This window comes from Dermochelys coriacea, chromosome 2 (assembly GCF_009764565.3).
Source record: "Dermochelys coriacea isolate rDerCor1 chromosome 2, rDerCor1.pri.v4, whole genome shotgun sequence".
Classification (NCBI taxonomy): Eukaryota; Metazoa; Chordata; order Testudines; family Dermochelyidae; genus Dermochelys; species Dermochelys coriacea.
The window spans coordinates 218,429,562-218,447,984 of NC_050069.1; the positions used below are offsets into that span (position 1 = coordinate 218,429,562).

The 18,423-nt window shown below is 38.5% G+C and overlaps 1 protein-coding gene across 4 annotated transcripts in view; it reads left to right on the forward strand.

Moving 5' to 3' along the window:
* THSD7A (thrombospondin type 1 domain containing 7A) overlaps positions 1–18,423 on the forward strand; it is a 437,038-nt gene that overhangs the window by 312,212 nt on the left and 106,403 nt on the right. For all 4 annotated transcript variants that reach the window (XM_038392700.2, XM_038392699.2, XM_043509245.1 and 1 more), the window contains 3 exons: positions 8,498–8,732; positions 11,901–12,016; positions 14,639–14,771. In XM_038392700.2, the coding sequence (XP_038248628.1) occupies positions 8,498–8,732; positions 11,901–12,016; positions 14,639–14,771 (484 nt within the window). The remainder of the gene's footprint in view (positions 1–8,497; positions 8,733–11,900; positions 12,017–14,638; positions 14,772–18,423) is intronic.

The following is an 18,423-nucleotide window of genomic DNA, read 5'->3' on the forward strand; positions in this document are numbered from 1 at the left end:
CAATCAGGAATTGTACTACTGCAACTCAAGTTCTGTCACATTACACCAGATTCACAAAAGAGAAAACTTGTAGGTATCACATGTTAACAAATAAATGGCAATCCTACAGTATTGGTTAATATTTTACTATTGGAAAATAGGCACTGTCAAATATCTATATTTTACAGAAAAAGCACTTAATCAATCAAATCAGACAGAGGCATTGTCTATACAGGGAAATTGAGTAATTAGCACTGCCACCATTTGTTCGTTATCCACTTTTGAATTTTAAAGAATATAAAATCAAAGACAGTCTGCTATACTCCCAAACAGTGCAACATCAGAGGGCCAGATTTTTAAAGGAATTGAGACATCTAAACATGTAGGTTTGTTGGATTTTAGGATTTTATCTGCATCTTTGGGTGCTTAGATATCTTTAAATGGATTCACCTGAAGGAAGAAGGGCAAACAATGTTGCACCCTTGGCTCCCCCACAAACATCCTGCAAAGTTCTGACAGGGTAACCTCCAGGGGATTCAAGAAAAACGGGGAAGATGTAGCGGAGCTGACACTTTTGACCTTTACCCTTCAGAACAGCTCTGTTGGAAGTACAAGGGGCAATTTTTAATGATCATATAATTAGTAGCTGCTATAGATAGATCTACATGACAAAAGAGAAATGCTGTTTAAAAATGAGAACAAATGAAAGTGATCCCTTTCTCTTGCCCTATTCCAACATCTCAAAAATCACAATAATCAGATTTTGAAAAGACAATTATCAGTAAAACCCCCCAAAATGAAATTTCCATGGGCTGTTGGCTTTCATGTGTAACTCAAGACATTTGCTTTTAATTGCTTATTCAGCATTACTGGAAACGGAAATATTACCACCCTTTACTACTGCAAATCTTGATTGTATGCCTCAGAAATATAAACCTGACTTTAGGAGATGTCATAAATATAAAGGGAAGGGTAAACACCTTTTAAATCTCTCCTGGCCAGAGGAAAAACCCTTTCACCTGTCAAGGGTTAAGAAGCTAAGACAACCTCGCTGGCACCTGACCAAAAGGACCAACGAGGAGACAAGATACTTTCAAAGCTCGGGGGGGGGGGGAACAAAGGGTTCTCTCTGTCTTTGTGTTGCTTTTGCCAGGACCAGAGCAGGAATGCAGGTCAGAACTCCTGTAAAGAGTTAATAAGCAATCTAGTTGGATATGCATTAGATTCTGTTTTGTTTAAATGGCTGATAAAATAAGTTGTGCTGGATGGAATGTATATTCCTGTTTTTGTGTCTTTTTGTAACTTAAGGTTTTGCCTAGAGGCATTCTCTATGTTTTGAATCTGATTACCCTATAAGGTATTTACCATCCTGATTTTACAGAGGTGATTCTTTTACTTTTTCTTTAATTAAAATTCTTCTTTTAAGAACCTGCTTGCTTTTTCATTGTTCTTAAGATCCAAGGGTTTGGGTCTGTGTTCACCTATGCAAATTGGTGAGGATTTTTATCAAGCCTTCCCCAGGAAAGGGGATGTAAGGCTTGGGGGGATTTTGGGGGAAAAGACGTTTCCAAGTGGACTCTTTCCCTGTTACTTTTGTTAGATGCTTGGTGGTGGCAGCAATAAGGTCCAGGGACAAAAGATAAAATAGTTTGTACCTTGGGGAAGTTTTAACCTAAGCGGGTAAAAATAAGCTTAGGGTGTTTTTCATGCAGGTCCCCACATCTGTATCTTAGAGTTCAGAGTGGGGAAGGAACCTTGACAGGAGACATTGACTACCATTGGGAGTCAGGGTGTGCCATAGTAAAACAAAGAACAGTAAGCAAATGATCCATCTAAATTCCACTACAATCTTAAATTTCTTTCTAAAAAGTGGATATCTATGGGAGTTGTTCATGCTCAGCCCCTCCAAGGATCATACTTGAGGCCCCGATTCAGCAAAGCATTAAGCCTGGGAGTAAATCTATCCTGATTTGACATTGATTGGAGACAACAGGGTCTGGATCAGGTCCCAAAGCACCTAAGCATATGCTTTGCTGAATAGGAGTGGGATGACTCACTTAAAGTTAACTATGTGGAATGCAGGCCATAGAGAGTAAATATGATTTATGAATAAAAGGTAACCTTGTAGAACTGAAATACCATTACCACCATAGCTGAAGTATAGTTTTCACCTTCTCTTGGATTAAACTATATCATTTCCAATTATAACTTTTAGGCTTCACTAAAATTAGATTGGTTGTCATTTGCCTGACAGTAAATCCATTATACCCTTTAGTCACTTCTTATTTGACAAATAATTAGTGACTTTTCACCTTGAGAAATACACAACAAAGGTTTAGCTATGCTTCCGGAATTGATTTCATCATTATTTCTATAGACAATGCTCTTCACGCTGGAAAAGCATCAGATGATTTAGAGACATAAATTTATGATTGCTCTTGGATATCTTTTATGGTTTTGATAAAACAATGGGACCTGAACATTACTATTTTACTTTTTAAGTGTATTATCTATACTATATTCAAAATTTACTAAAACAATTAAAAATTAAAATTAGCCTTGTGAATTTTCTTAGATATTTTAAACTGCAAAATTGCACTTTATATAAATTGATGCCATATGATATTTTCCCAATGCTGGACATGTAATTTTCATACTGTCCCACACTAAGGCCTGTTCCTAAAAATACTTACTGATTGTATTCATGTGGGTAAACACATTGATGATCCACTGTAAGTCTTCTTGCACCTTTCTCTAAATCATCTGGTACTGGCAGTATTAGAGACAGGATACCAGACTAGATAGACCACCGGTCTGATCTTTATGGCCGTCCCTATGTTATATGGTGCCCATAGCCATAGGATATGGGCAGCTTGTATACAAAACCTTTACGTGACTCAGTAAAATCATTCACAAACCCCTTACTATGATGATGGTAGATTAAATGATGACAGGTATGAATGAACAAGTGAGTTTTACATTGATCTCTAAAAATGGCCAGACTTGGGTTCTATTGAGCTGTCAGAAGGAGCAGATTTTATAGATGTGTGACTAAAAGCACACTGCAGCTGGTCCTGGATAGTTCAATTCTAGGATCCTGAGAATCTGACAATAACCATACAATCCAATTATAATAAATTCAAACAATATTGCAGTACTTCAAAATAGCATCAGTGCTTTACTCTGATCAGCAAAGTACTTAAGCATGGTTGAAGTTCAAGCACGTGAATAATCCTGTTGAAATTAATGAAAGCACTTAAGCATGTGCAACTACCTTTCTTGGATCCAGGCCTGAATTAGCTTCTTATTACTTCATCATCTGTGATCTCACTCTCGCTCTCTCTTTTTGAAAGAAAGTAAAAATCATATCTTGTCACTCTGATTATGAATAGTGATATATTATTTTGACATCCAGGAAACCTGAATTTAACTGGATTTGCAACATTGGCCTGTGCTCTACTGTTCATGCAACTCTCATGGAACTAGACACTTATTTATGGGGTGGAATTCTTCATTGTATTGCATCCTCTTCGTATGCTGTTCATGTGGTATAAAAAGGTCGTAAAACCAGCAGAATTAGCCTCCAGGAAGTACCCTGGGTGTAATGGGGTCAATTGTAATAGGGGTGAATTGGCTTAAAATATGTACGTAACAGCCTTTTTTTTTCTGGCCCCTTTCATAGCTCCAGATGTAGGGAGTGTGTCTCAGGTAGGGGATTAGCCAATGTATTGCTGCTCTCCAGCTATTCTTATCTATTTTTGTCTGCAGGAACAGCCCCTTGGGGTTGTTACAACCCAAGTATAAGATACAACAGTCGTCAAGCTGCTCTAAATTATTCTGCAAGCTATGCTGAATGTGAGGAAACACAAGGACAGAATAAAACTCTTCCTTCTTATCATGCCTATTCCTGCACTGAGCAGACTTCTGCTAGAACTGAGAATCTGGCCAGGGTGCACATACTGTAGTGTGCACCACCTTATCTAGGCCTACATCCACCTTAAGTAGCTGAACCACACCAATTATACTGCCAGAAGACCCAAGGTGGCTGTGGAAGTAGTGGCTGTATTTGTTTTAATCTACTCAGAGTGACAAAGATTTTTGTGTGTAGTATGAGATGTTCCACAGTCACCTGTTTGCAAAAAGAAAAGAAGTACCTGTGGCACCTTAGAGACTAACAACCTTAGAGACTATTTGAGCATAAGTTTTGTGAGCTACAGCTCACTTCATCGGATGCATTCAGTGGAAAATACAGTGGGGAGATTTATATACACACACAAGAACATGAAACAATGGGTATTACCATACACACTGTAAGGAGAATGATTACTTAAGATGAGCTATTACCAGCAGGTAGGAAGGGTGGGGGGAAGGAAGAAAACCTTTTGTGGTGATAATCAAGGTGGGCCATTTCCAGCAGTTGACAAGAATGTCTGAGGAACAGTGGGGGGTGGTGGGAGGGGAAATAACATGGGAAAATAGTTTTACTTTGTGTAATGACCCATCCACTCCCAGTCTCTATTCAAGCCTAAGTTAATTGTATCCAGTTTGCAAATTAATTCCAATTCAGTAGTCTCTCGTTGGAGTCTGTTTTTGAAGTTTTTTTTGTTGAAGAATAGCCACTCTCAGGTCTGCAATCAGGACCAGAGAGATTAAAGTGTTCTCCGACTGGTTTTTGAATGTTATAATTCTTGACGTCTGATTTGTGTCCATTTATTCTTTTACGTAGAGACTGTCCAATTTGACCAATGTACATGGCAGAGGGGCAAGTCCTTGCTTACAGACAGACCCCCAACCTGAAGCAAGTACTCACCAACAACCACACACCACACAACAGAACCACTAACCCAGGAACCTATCCTTGCAACAAAGCCCGTTGCCAACTCTGTCCACATATCTATTCAGGGGACACCATCATAGGGCCTAATCACATCAGCCACACTATCAGAGGCTCGTTCACCTGCTCATCTACCAATGTGACATATGCCATCGTGTGCCAGCAATGCCCCTCTGCCATGTACATTGGTCAAACTGGACAGATTAGAGGTCCCTCTGGTCTAGTATTCTGTGTCTGACAGTGGGCAATACCACATACTTCAGAGGAAGGTGCAAGAATCTCCTTAGTGGATATTTATGGAATAACCAGATCGTACAAGACGTTTCTTTTCAACCCCAGACAGATGATGGTTGGCTTATGCCCTGAAATACTATTATTGTTACTATTTTATTATTTAATTTTGTTTTAATAACATAGGATGACTTGTATCTTTTGATTTTTTTATTTCATCTAAAGTAAATATGAATTTTCTGTTTATGCATATCATAGAAGTACAGAGCTGGAAGGGACCTCAATAGGTCATCTAGTCCCGTCCCCTGCGCTCAAGGCAGGACTAAGTAATAACTAGACCATCCCTGACAGATGTTTGTTTAACTTGTTCTTAAAAACCTCCAATGACAGAGATTCCACAACCTCCCTTGGCAATTTGTTCCAGTGCTTAACTACCCTGACAGGAAGTTTTTTCTGACATCCAACCTAAATCTCCCTTGCCACAATTTAAGCCCATTGCTTCCTATCCTGTCCTCAGAGGTTGAGAACATTTTTTTACCCTCATCCTTCTATCAGCTGTTTATGCCTTTGAAAATTGTTATCATGTCCCCCCTCAGTCTTTTCTTCTCCAGACAAAACAAACTGAATTTTTTCAATCTTTCCTCACAGGTCATGTTTTCTAGACCATTAATCATTTTTGTTGCTCTTCTCTGGATTTTCTCCAATTTGTCCACATCTTTCCTGAAATACAGTGCCCAGAACTGGACACAGTATTCCATTTGAGGCTTTATCAGCATGGAATAGAATAGAAGAATTTCTTCTCATGTCTTGCTTACAATACTCCTGCTGATACATCCCAGAATGATGTTTGTTTTTTGCAACAGTGTTACACTGTTGACTCATGTTTAGCTTGTGATCCACTCTAACCCCCAGATCTCTTTCTACAGTACTCCTTCCTTGGCAGTCATTTTCCATTTTGTATGTGTGCATTGATTGTTCCTTCTTAAGTGGAGTACTTTGCATTTGTCCTTATTGAATTTCATCTTATTTACTTCAGACCTTTTCTCAGGTTTGTCTAATCATTTTGAATTTTAATCCTGTCCTCCAATGCACTTACAATCCCTCCCATCTTGATATTATCCACAAACTTTATAAGTGTACTCTCTATGCCATTATCTAAGTTATAAACACAGTGAACAGAAGCAGAACCAATCCCTGTGGGACCCCACTCGATATACCCTTCCAGCTTGATTGAATCATTGATAACTAGTCTCTGAAAATGGTTTCCCCCACCAGTTAGGCACCCATCTTATAGTAACTCCATCAAGGCAATATTTCCCTAGCTTGTTTAAGAGAAGGTTACATGAGACAGTATCAAAAGCCTTACTAAAGTCAAGCTATACCACATCTACCACTTCCCCACTATCCACAAGGCTTGTTGCCCTGTCAAAGAAAGCTAATAGGTTTGTATGACATGATTTGTTCTTGAGAAATCCATGTTGACTGTCACTTTATTATTGTCTAGATGTCTGCAAATGAATTGCTTGATTATTTTCTCCATCTTTCCGAGTACAGAAGTTAAGCTGACTGGTCTGTAATTCTTTGGGTTGTCCTTATTTCCCTTTTTATAGATTGGCACTATATTTGCCCTCTTCTAGTCTTATGGAATCTCTCCTGTCTTCCATGGGTTTTTGAAGATAATCACTAATGTCTCAGATATCTCCTCCATCAGCTCCTTGAGTATTCTAGGATGTATTTCATCAGGCCTTTCAACTTGAAGACATCTATTCTTTCCTTGTTTTAGCCTCCGATCCTACCTCATTTTCACTTGAGTTCACTATGTTAGACGTCCTATCTCTATTAAGCTTTCTGGTGAAAACTGAAACAAAAACATAATTTAGCACTCTTGCCATTTCCACATTTTCTGTTATTGTCTTCTCCCCTCCCCTGAGTAATAGGCCTACTCTGTCGTTGGTCTTCCTCTTCCTTCTACTGTATTTGTGGAATGTTTTCTTGTTACCCTCTAGCTAGTTAAATCTCATTTTGTGCCTTGGCCTTCTAATTTTGTCCCTATATGTTTGTGTTATTTTTTTATATTCATGCTTCCTAATTTGACATGGTTTCCATTTTTGTGGAACCTTTTTTTTTTGAGTTTCAGATTATTGAAGAGATTTCTCCTGGTTGAACTAGGGTGGTCTTTTGCCCTACTTCCTGTCTTTCCTACACAATGGGATAGTTTGCTCTTGTGCCCTTAATAATGTCTCTGAAAAACTGCCAACTCTTTCAAACTGTTTTTCCCTTAGACTTGCTTCCCATGGGATCTTACCTACCAAATCCCCGAGTTTGCTAAAGTCTGCCTTCTTGTAATCCATTATTTTTATTCGGCTGTTTTCTCTCCTACCATTCCTTAGAATTATGAATGCTATCATTTCATAATCACTTTTATCCAAGCTGCTTTCCACTTTCAAATTCTCAACCAGTTCCTCCCTATTTGTCTAAATCAAATTTAGAATAGCCTCTCCCCCATACATAAAAAGTTTGAATCCTAATAAGGTGATAATTGCAGTGATATCAGAGGAAAAGCAAGGTGTTCCTGTGTAACTAATGTGCAACCACACACTTCACTTCTTCCACAACCTAGGATAGGCTCCTACCAGGGCAGGATGTTGTCTTTTTCAGCCTGTGGAGATGGGCAATTAAAGCAGATCCAGAGAAGGGCCCATTATTCTGTGCTTAAACCATGAATTATTAAATGTATGCTTAAATCATGGCTGTCTCTGCTCTGATCTAATCTTAATGGGAAAGGACACTCCTCTACTTGTTTAGGATGAGGAGGTTAGGTGAGTTTGATAGCACTAAATAGAGCTGAACATAATGATAATAGCATTATCTCAGCTTTCCCACACAATTCCTGGCATATCACTGCATTTTAATCTTGAACTACAACATCTCTGCCATCTCAAACTGGAGCTGAAATTGCCAACTGTGCCAAATTCTTTGGTGATTATGTAATGTGGATAAATATCAGTAGGAATCTAGGACAAGCTCTCCAAACTCATTTTCACTAGTTCCCTGAACTGGATATAAACAGTGGTCTCCAGAGGTGCATAACTAGTGAATTTAACCTTGTTTTCCACTTAGAACCTTCCTCTCCTCACCAAAATGCTATCTAACACAGTCTGCATGATGGCAAATCTCAAACTAAAAACAGGCTATTCATTATTCCCAGCAGATTAAGATACTGTATGATATGTGATGTGATATCATTTGAACATTGCCCTCGTGTATATTTCATTTTCTGTTCATGATCTGTTCTGTATGTTTGTTCATTACTATTTGATAACTTGAATAAGGGGCAAGGAAGGGTTCAAAAGGACACATGTTCTGATATGTATTTAATATGAATCTCAAATATATTTATGATAATTTGTTTATTTCCACTGTATGAACATATGCACTGCTTTGTTGTTCCAGGAGGCATTCAGTGCCCAAACAGTAGTGCACTTCAGGAAGCACGTAGCTGTAATGAACACCCTTGCACTGTGTACCACTGGCAGACTGGGCCCTGGGGCCAGTGTATAGAAGATGTCTCTGTGTCCACTTTCAACTCATCTACCAGTTGGAATGGGGAGGCCACCTGTGCTGTTGGAATGCAAACAAGAAAAGTCATCTGTGTGAGGGTCAACGTGGGACAAGTGGGACCAAAAAAGTAAAGCTCTTTGAACTATTCTTTATTAAGTTAATTATTATCATTATTTTGCCTTTTTATATACAGGTAATCAGCTGAGTATGGACTTGTTTGCAAAGGGAAACAATTCAACTGATGGTCATGTCTGATCTGATGAGTAAATAACTTTTAAAAGCACACAATCTAAAATGTTAGCAGAACTGTAGAGCAAAGAGTAGGTGATCGCAATGGGGGAATCTTCACTACAGTGGACTCTGCTGACAGCTCCAGTTCAGAGTTGTCAGTCAGAGACACTGACTCCAAGCATCTTGGTCCAATCCATCTTCTCAGTTGTTGATCAGCCAGGAATTACCCTGTGTCTTCAGACATTCCGCCTCTGGAGAGGGGTTCGGAATTGAAAGCCAGTTAGTTGCTATGTTACTGCCCCGGAGGGACTGGTAGTGGTTTGCCCCTCAAGATCCAAGTAGTACTCTGCAGCTATGGATCTTGGTTTACATAGCTCTAGTAGACTCTGCACCAGGGAACCAGGAAGGGCCAGGATAGAGATCTTAGTTTGTATACATGTGAGGGCTTTTTCATAACCAAGATTTTAAGAGGTCTCTGTGGCCCAATAGTTTAATTGCCCATACAGTTTGTCACTCTCTAGTATGGCCAATGTATCCTGGTCAGGAGAGGTCCAGAGATGGAATTGTTGGTGTTTTGCAGGACAAGGAACAAAGTGGCTTAACAGAGCTCTTTATGAAAGTTTCTAAAGCAGCTGCTCTCACACTGCACCTTTGCCCAATGCCACCAATGTCTTGCTTTCATCAGTATGGTGGTCATCTTAAATTCACTTTAAAAGGAAGAGTGGAGGAGGAGAACTCATATACGTGATTATTAGCATATCACATATTTTAAAATGTGTATGCGTGCAACCACATTAAAATGATATTAATAAGCATTCCATGCAGTGTTAGTGGGCAACCATTTTACATTGAAAAAAATCATTCTACAGTGAGTTTTCCTTTGATTTTTAAATCAGCCATTAGAGTGCTTGCCTTTGATTTGACCTTACAATTTTGAAAACAGGACTATTGTATCTTGTCATAGACAAATCCTGTGAAATGAGAACAAAAAGGCATTGCTTACCTTTCAAACTGTCATGTTAAATTTGTTAAATCATTTTTAAAGAGCATACATTCGACATGAAAATGTAAATAGGAACCTCATTTTAAACTCCCCTTAATAAAATGGATTACTGTGATATGATAAAATCAATATTATTGGCCTTATCTACCTTACAAGTAACAAACGTCAGCTCATATCACTTCTGTTTAATTTTACCTTGAATAAGGGTTGGAAAAGAAAATCAATAGCTGCTTTAAGCCACCTATACTAAGTAGAAACATTAATAAACATAGAAGTGGCTTCTTAATTGAACCAACTGCCTCATCAAAAGGCCTCTGAGTAAGGGCTGGAACCTGCAGACTTCATGAAAGATGAAGCCCTCAATTAGTCAAATTGCATATAATCTTGATTGTGTAAAGTAGGTATTTTGTCAATGTAAATGTTGTTGTGCTGTTTGTATACACATCTTAAGTTAAAAAAAAAGTCATTAGAAAGACAGGATTTACCAAACATTATCAAACAGTTACCAAACATATCTCCTATCTTAAGAATAGGAAAAACTCTGAAAACGTAGTCACTGTGTGGTAACTGTTGACAAATACTCTTTACAACTAGCAACTGTATTTGACTACGCACACACACGCGCACACACACACAGACACACACACTCTCACTCTGATTCTCCAGTCTGCTGAGGCTACTTTGTGCCATGATGAATGAACTTGAAAGGGTCAGAATAGTTGGTGAGAGTTCCGCTTTCAGAGAAGAAATCTCTGCCAGTTGAAAGCTAGCGAAGGTTCTTCAGTCACCCCCACCACCTCTGGTGTAAGAGGAGAAAGAGGCATGTCAAGAGTCTTCTGTGGTCAGGGGGTGGTGGCATGTCCTGCTGCAGACCATATACTAATAATGGAAGTCAGAACAGTCTCCTTGCTACTCTTACCTTACGTCCATCGGTGCTGGGTACCTGAGAATCAGGAAGGTGCAGCCAGCTTCCTGCAGCTGTCACTCCAGTTCATCCAAGCACAGTTTGGCTGTAGTGGAAATCAGGGTCATAATATGTAATGTCTTTGCAGAAATAGACACTAGCACATAATGCACAAGATCTTTTCCATGACAAAATAAATACAGAAAACAATCCTGCATTCATAGGGGAGAAAACTGGATGATCTAATTGGCTTTTTCTGAATCAAGTGGCTGTGTTCCTTAATTCATGTCAAATTTGTATTGATTTATGAATGCACATAGCCAATTTGAATCACCCAGATTTTTAAAATCCTAGAAAACTATAATGTGCACAAATGTAGATTAGTTATTGATATATATTGTCAAGAACTGTGCTAAATGTGGTCTGGTCTATACGAAAATGTTTTGCAAACATAGCAAAAAAACACCCTTGTGTAAATGCAGTTCTACCAGCAAAAAAAGATCCTTTTACCATAATAGCTTATTTTGTTTGGGGAACTGGTTCTTTAAAGTGTTCTTTAAATCAGTATAGCTTATACCAGTTCAGCGAACAAAATAAGCTATACCAGTTTAAAGAACTCTTTTGCGGATATAAGCTGTGCCTCCACTAGGAGGGAGTGCCAGTATAACTATCTTGAAGACCCTTTCTAGTGTAGACAAGACCTAAACATAAGCAACTTCTAAACTGCTGGATTTAAATAACCATCCTAAGAAGTCTCTTTATATCCTTTTTCTTAAGCTCTGTAAAAGTATAGATAACAAAGACATCTTGATCTAAATTTTCCACCCTCCCTCAATGATTATTCTGTCTCAGGCAGATCAAGCTTACTTGTATCTCAACTGCCGGGCATGCTTTCCTGCAAAGGGCAACTGGAATCCTTATCCTTAAATTGAAAAGCAGTGCAGGGGAAGGGGAGGGGCGGTTGTTATAAGAATACGATTCCCATTAAATGTATTCATACACCTAGCACCTTGTGCACCATTTGAAAATTATAGAGGCTAGCATTTAAATGGTTAAAAAAAATTGCAATCAAACCTGCAGGTTCTCAGCATCCCTCAGGAGTTAACACTGTCATAGAATGGTCATTCATTTTATAATGTTCCTTTTTTTTTGTCTAGATGTCCTGAAAGCCTTCGACCAGAAACGGTGAGGCCTTGTTTGCTTCCTTGTAGGAAAGACTGTATTGTGACTCCATACAGTGATTGGACATTGTGTTCTTCCCCATGTCAAGAAGGTATTATAATTCACTGTGTATTAGAGGGCAGATTATTTAAAAATAAACCACACACTTAGTTTATTACTGTGTAGGCTTCTGACAGATTGGTACTGGCAAAGTTTTTTCTCTTAGATGGTGCACTTATATTTCAGAGAGAGGCCACTGTGACATAGCAGTTGCTATGGTGAATGTTAGATTTGCCATTTTACAAATAGCTCGTTAGTCACATAGACAGGAATACTCTAACACCATTGACGGTTGCAATGCAGTTGTACAACTAGAAAAACATTTTAAATGCAGGTCAGATATGCCCTTGCATATTGCTCCGTTTGATTTCACTGGAAAACCTGATCAAATATCCCACGGCAAAATTTGCTTCTGTTCTTGTTTTAACAAATGTGTATGAATGCAGTAGACCCAACAAAAGATAAAAGTCTCTATCATGTGAGTCCTAAAGTACTAACAGAAGTGGTTCTCTTTCATTTTTGTCCATTCCCTTTTATACTACCTTCAGAATCATAAGAAAATAAACTACAAAAATAACCGACATTCAAATTAATATTAACGTTCTGAATTAAACGTCCACTGCAAAGTCTTTTTAATGCACCTGTCAAAGCTTTTAAAAGAAGTTATATCGCATAGATGTATTTGAATGTTTATTGCTTTGAAATTATCATTACAGCAGAAGCATTGAAAAAATTATTGTTGCCCAGATATTTCTGCCTTATCACTTTTTCTTTTTAAGCTTAACAGAAGATATTCTTCTAATATGCACTATTATAGGCATAGTTAATGTAATTCTATGTTCATGTGTGTTAATTTCCTCATGGAGCATGGTGATTACTCATTATCACTTATAAAAAAAATATGAGATTGTTGCATCAAATAAATATCCTTTAAATGTCAAAGTCAATTCTCCATGTTTTACAAAGGATGCAAAGTCACTTTTACAGTAATTCCAATTAGTTACTGGAGCACACAACAACTAATAAAGAATTAGGGAGATTAAATGTATAACCTTAAAAATACGATAGTTGGGACCACTGAATTTGATAGTACACAGTGTTGGGTATGCTACTTAAAACTTGGAATAAATTATTTCATAATAACCATAATATTACTATGATGCACTAGAATCACTTCTAATATTCTATAGTTTCAGAGCAATATTATAATTTTCTCATTGAGATGCTTCTGCAGGGTTGTTCCTAACTAGGGTGCAAAACTGTCTTGTCTTGTTTTATTTTAAAAAAGGTTCTTAATAACTTGAGCGTATCCTCAAGAACATGTACTGCAAATTGAAACACACTGAATATAAACAAAATTATAGGGACAGGCAAATGAGATAGTAAAATTGATTAATGGAATGAATATCATTTCTACTCAGTAGCCGAATGTTATCTCAATATCTTTGCAACAATGTTCAGTTTACAATAATCACCTGTCCCTGCTGCTGCTGTCAGCAGCGTCTCTGGGAGTCTCTTCTGCTATGCGCTTGGGAGAGATCCTGGCTTTTGCTCTGGCTACTTTACTGACTACCTGAGAATTCCTCCTGTTTTGTAAAATACCCAGGTGTCATAGTCTGGTGTAGCAGTTCTTGTGTTGTTCCCCTCTCAGCCACTGATGTTGGAGTGTTGCCTAGTAGCTATGTTTGCCCTGTTGCTGCAGTGACCTTTTGGAAGCTATTACGAGACCAGTCAGCATGGCTTGGAGCAACACTAATGCCCTAAGTGAAGATCTTATTTGCAGTTTAGAACCAGATTGCCATGATTTATCCAGGCTATTGTTTTACAAAATGTATATTTTTAACTTAAAACTTCTAGTTCGTGGTAGTTTTAAAAGCAAATCAGGGCTGTGGAATGACTACAGAGTTATGGTTCCACTCATATTTTTTTTTCTGCCCAGAGCTCCGACTTTTCGAATATGACCACAATCTAATTTTTACTGCAATAATTTACTATTTATCAACAATACTAAATGTCTATAATAATGAAAAATGTGTGACCAGTAAATTAAGTCATATCAGGAAATAAAACTTCACATTTAAACATGCTGCATGCTCTTGAGGAAGGTAGTTGATTGTAGGGTAATATAAGTCCCATATGGGAAACACAGATATAGTTAAAGTAAATCTTGGATAAAGACTAATGCATAAATTAAATCTGCCACACACCTCCTGGGTGTGGAGATAAGGGTAAAAGAATTAGATTTTGTTATTGGGCTCTTTAGGGAATGGAGCTTTATTATTCACTGCACTATGTACATTTCTGCTTACATGTCTTAATTTTAAGGATAAAATAATCTATGAAGCTGTGCAGCATAGCAGCATATCAAGCCCATCTAGCATATTACTCAGTCGTACAGTGTATGAATGTATATTGTTATTGACAGATATGCTTTCAACAACAATAACAATAATGCTACTTTTTCGCCCTTTGTCCTGAGATCAAGTTAATATTAAGTTAATATCATTAATTTTCTGTCATGGGCAAAATAACTTGGTCTTGTACAGCAACGGAATCAATTATGTAATATATTAAATCTTTTCTATTTCTAATTACTATAGTCCCAGTATAATCCTAATTCTAAAAATCTTCTGTGTATGAGGGGGAAATGAACACACTGTTGTACTCTTGTTAGGGGATGTCACAATAAAGAAACAATCTCGCCATCGAGTCATCCTCCAGCTCCCTGCAAATGGTGGCCGTGACTGCCCAGATACGTTATATGAGGAAAAAGAATGTGAGGCTCCTCCTGTGTGCTATACTTACAGGTAACCCAAATAAATTATGAGAAATTATTCAGGTCTCTTCAGCTCCCACATCCTGTAAAGTGCAAGGGAAAATAGGGTACAGAGCCAAATAAGGCCTGGTAAAAGCAGCTGCAATTCCATTGATTTCGATGGAGTTGCACCCATTTACATGAGGCCTGTATTTGGCCAACTGTGTTAACGTTCTGTTGGATTTACATCTGGATTCCAGCCAGAGTTCTTTTGTTCCAGTGTTTTGCTTCTAATTACACATATTTGACCTCTGCAGATATAAATGTCATACACACCACAACATCAACTCTTTGGTTGTTAAATTTCAGATGTTTGAATAATTATCTCTTAGCAGTTCTTTGGGAACACTGTATAAGAGCAATCAAATGTAAAAGCTTTCTTTCTAAATGTTCTAAAAGTATTTTGTAAATTAAATACATATAGTATTACTGAAATCCAATCTTGTGTTGGAGGATGACAACCTCCGAGAAGAAAGGAAATTTTTCCACAGCTCAGGAAGGTGTGTACACAAGTGGTTTAAGGTATCCTGGCATCTAATCCAGCCCCAAAACTATCCATCAATTATCCAACAATCCATCTTCTCATAGATTAGAGCATCCTCATGGCTGCTGTAATCTTCATCAGAGGACGCAAAAGACCATTCCAGCAGGTAAGGATTGCCAGGATATAAGGGTAACCTGACTATTCCTCCCACACTTTGGGCTATAAGTATGACTCTGTGGGAACCACTATAGTGGCTCTGTGCCATCTAAGGATTCCCCTAGGTGAGTACATTCTTAAGTAGAAGGTGAAGCCAGATTTGGAGCTGCTTCGTAGTACCAGAGCAGCACAAAGTAGTCCAGGTGTGGTCCCTGATGTTTAGGCCGTTCCAATAATGGGAAATTAGTTGAATTTAATTGTCAGTACTATATAAATAATGGAAAGACATGTTTGATTCAGAAATAATATCCTGTTTCTTCCCTGGTAGCAAAGAACACCTGTTGTTTCTCCTAAATGCTGCCACTCTGTCGTAATGATCCTGATAAATGTCCTTTCCGTTGGCAACAACAGAATAGAAAACAATTTGAGGTTATTAATGTATTACTTTGATCCTGTGTCAGAGAATTATCACTTCCAATCCATTAGGAGATTACAACATTTCTAATTGAATGGTATATGAGGATATGATTACAGTTCTTGAAGCTACCAAAATGCAGCACTCCAAATATAATTTTAAAACTTTCCTTTGCAGTGTCAGCTTAATCATTTTATCCCTTAAACATTGGCTGCTGCTCAGCTATTTAACACCTTCAAAACCAGATGATTTTCCTGGAGTTTCAGCTGAGCCACGGGTGTGTGCAGGATGCTGTGTGCAGGAGAATACTGGGTTTCTAGCAGTGGTACGCAGGACAGCTTAAGTTTCTTGGAAGAGATTAGTGTTAAACAACCTTCCCTTTATCACCCTTCTTCTCTGTCCTGAGCACATACTATGAATGACACACACAGCCAGCTCCCTACTCCTTCCTCAGTTCAGGGAGCAGCGCAAGGAAGGCAGGTTACACTAAAAGCTGGGGCTAAAGGAATAGATGATCTCACATGAAGCCACACTTTGATGGATCACTGTAGTTCCAAGGTTGATGGCTATGGCACGTGGGTGATATGAGTCATGTATGCATTTTATTTTTTTCACTTTGAATGAGTCAATTCAGTTGAGATTACAGCAGGACATGAGAACAGCCATTCTGCATAGGTTTTGCTATATTCAAGGCCCTGTGTATTCTGGGGCAATCTATACCTAACTTCTACGGTATTATGGCAGAAATTTTGTAACAGCTTCAGAAAATTTTTTAAATGGATGTTTATAACTGAATTAAATATGTAACTGAATAATCCAATCTGTACAGTATTGATTTATTTTATCTATTTCAGTCTTCTGGAAATTAATCATCCCTGTTGTTTATTTTGATTAAATTATGTTTTCCCCACTGTTACAACCTGGTCCCAGGCCCCACTATATAGCCAGTAGCCTGTTGGAAGTGATCCAAATCTCTGGGTCCCATGTGCTTCCAAGCCAACTGGATCTGGCTAGAGTCTAATAACTGTTTCCAGATCTGAGACTATACACTCTCTGGCTCAAATCTCTCTTGTGTGGGCTTCCTTCTTTGGGATGTGGGACGTTGCTGCTCAGCCATCCTATACATGGAAATCAGAGTCTGAGAACTTTTGTGCCTCCCCCCAAGTCAAGTACATGCCCTCAGCTCTCCACCTAGTCTGAGGGCACTCTGAACTTTTAGTTTAACCCCTTCTGGAATAATATAGTGGGAAAGCAAGGAACACAGACTTAGCAAAGGAATTTCTTAACCCCAGCACCTTTATTCTTAAAGCACTCTACAGTTACAGATCTTTGAAAACAAAACAAAAATCCTCTGATGCTCCCTCCACTGTTGTATCTCACCACTTGTGAGACTGAGGTTTGCTGATGTGTTTCTGGTTAGCCAGAGTCCCTCCTGCTTCTCCACACTGCAAGTCTTTTGGTTGGTGGGGGAGGGGTTGTGGGAGTGGACCACAATGGTATCCCCCACCTGCATGCACAGATCAGACCCTCGCTTTTAAGTAGGGTCTCTCCTCTTTATCAGGCTCTCAACTTGGGATACTCTAGCCTTCTCCCCACAAGTCATGTCTGATCCACTTATATAGAAGACTATTGTTCCATGCGAATGGGGCAGTTGTTGAAAGTCATTCAAAGTTCGTGGTTCCATATTGCTGTCTTGATGGCTTCTCAGTGAGAATCCTTCAGTGAGGTGTCGAGCACTTGTCCCAGATAGGGCAGTTGTCTGTAATGCAGTGCAATAGGTTGTCTTTGGCACATCCAGGCTTGTGCAATCACAGTGTCCAACATTCCCACACACAAAACAAGACAGGGTTCATAATTTGACTCAGACATAACTCACTCCATCACAGCCACATTTTCAATATGCAGTAGGCTTCTGTTTACTAACTGTAAAATACCCTCAACACACAAACACAGTGAAGAGGCCCTTTCATTAAATAGATAATTGCACACAAATGCAGTCACTTGTTTATTATGAAAAATATAAAACATGCTCAGAGTCATAGTAATCAAAATCAGATTATAAAGAAAAAGGGTTTAAACATATTAGTACTGTAAAATTTGAGGTGAAATGTCAAAGTAGTATACAAGACACAGATATACAAATCCTGGCAGCAGAATTATTATAGCTGTTATATTCATTATTTATTTGTTGAAAACCAACAGAGTGCTTGGTATTTTAAAATACATGAAGGAAGACAATGGTCCTGTTCCATCATTTTACTGCAAATCCAAAAGAGATTGAGCACCACCCAGGTCCATCTCTACCTAGAGCCTTAAGGTGATCTGCCAGGGTATTCATTTTATGTGCATCATTGGCAACCCTAAAGCTTTTGGCAACACTGTATTGCTTGCAATGTGACATTCCTTAGTAAACACATTCCAGAGTTGATTTGTTTCAGAGTAGCAGCCGTGTTAGTCTGTATTCGCAGAAAGAAAAGGAGTACTTGTGGCACCTTAGAGACTAACAAATTTATTAGAGCATAAGCTTTCGTGAGCTACTGCTCACTTCATCGGATGCATTTGGTGGAAAACTCTCCTCTGTTTTTTCAC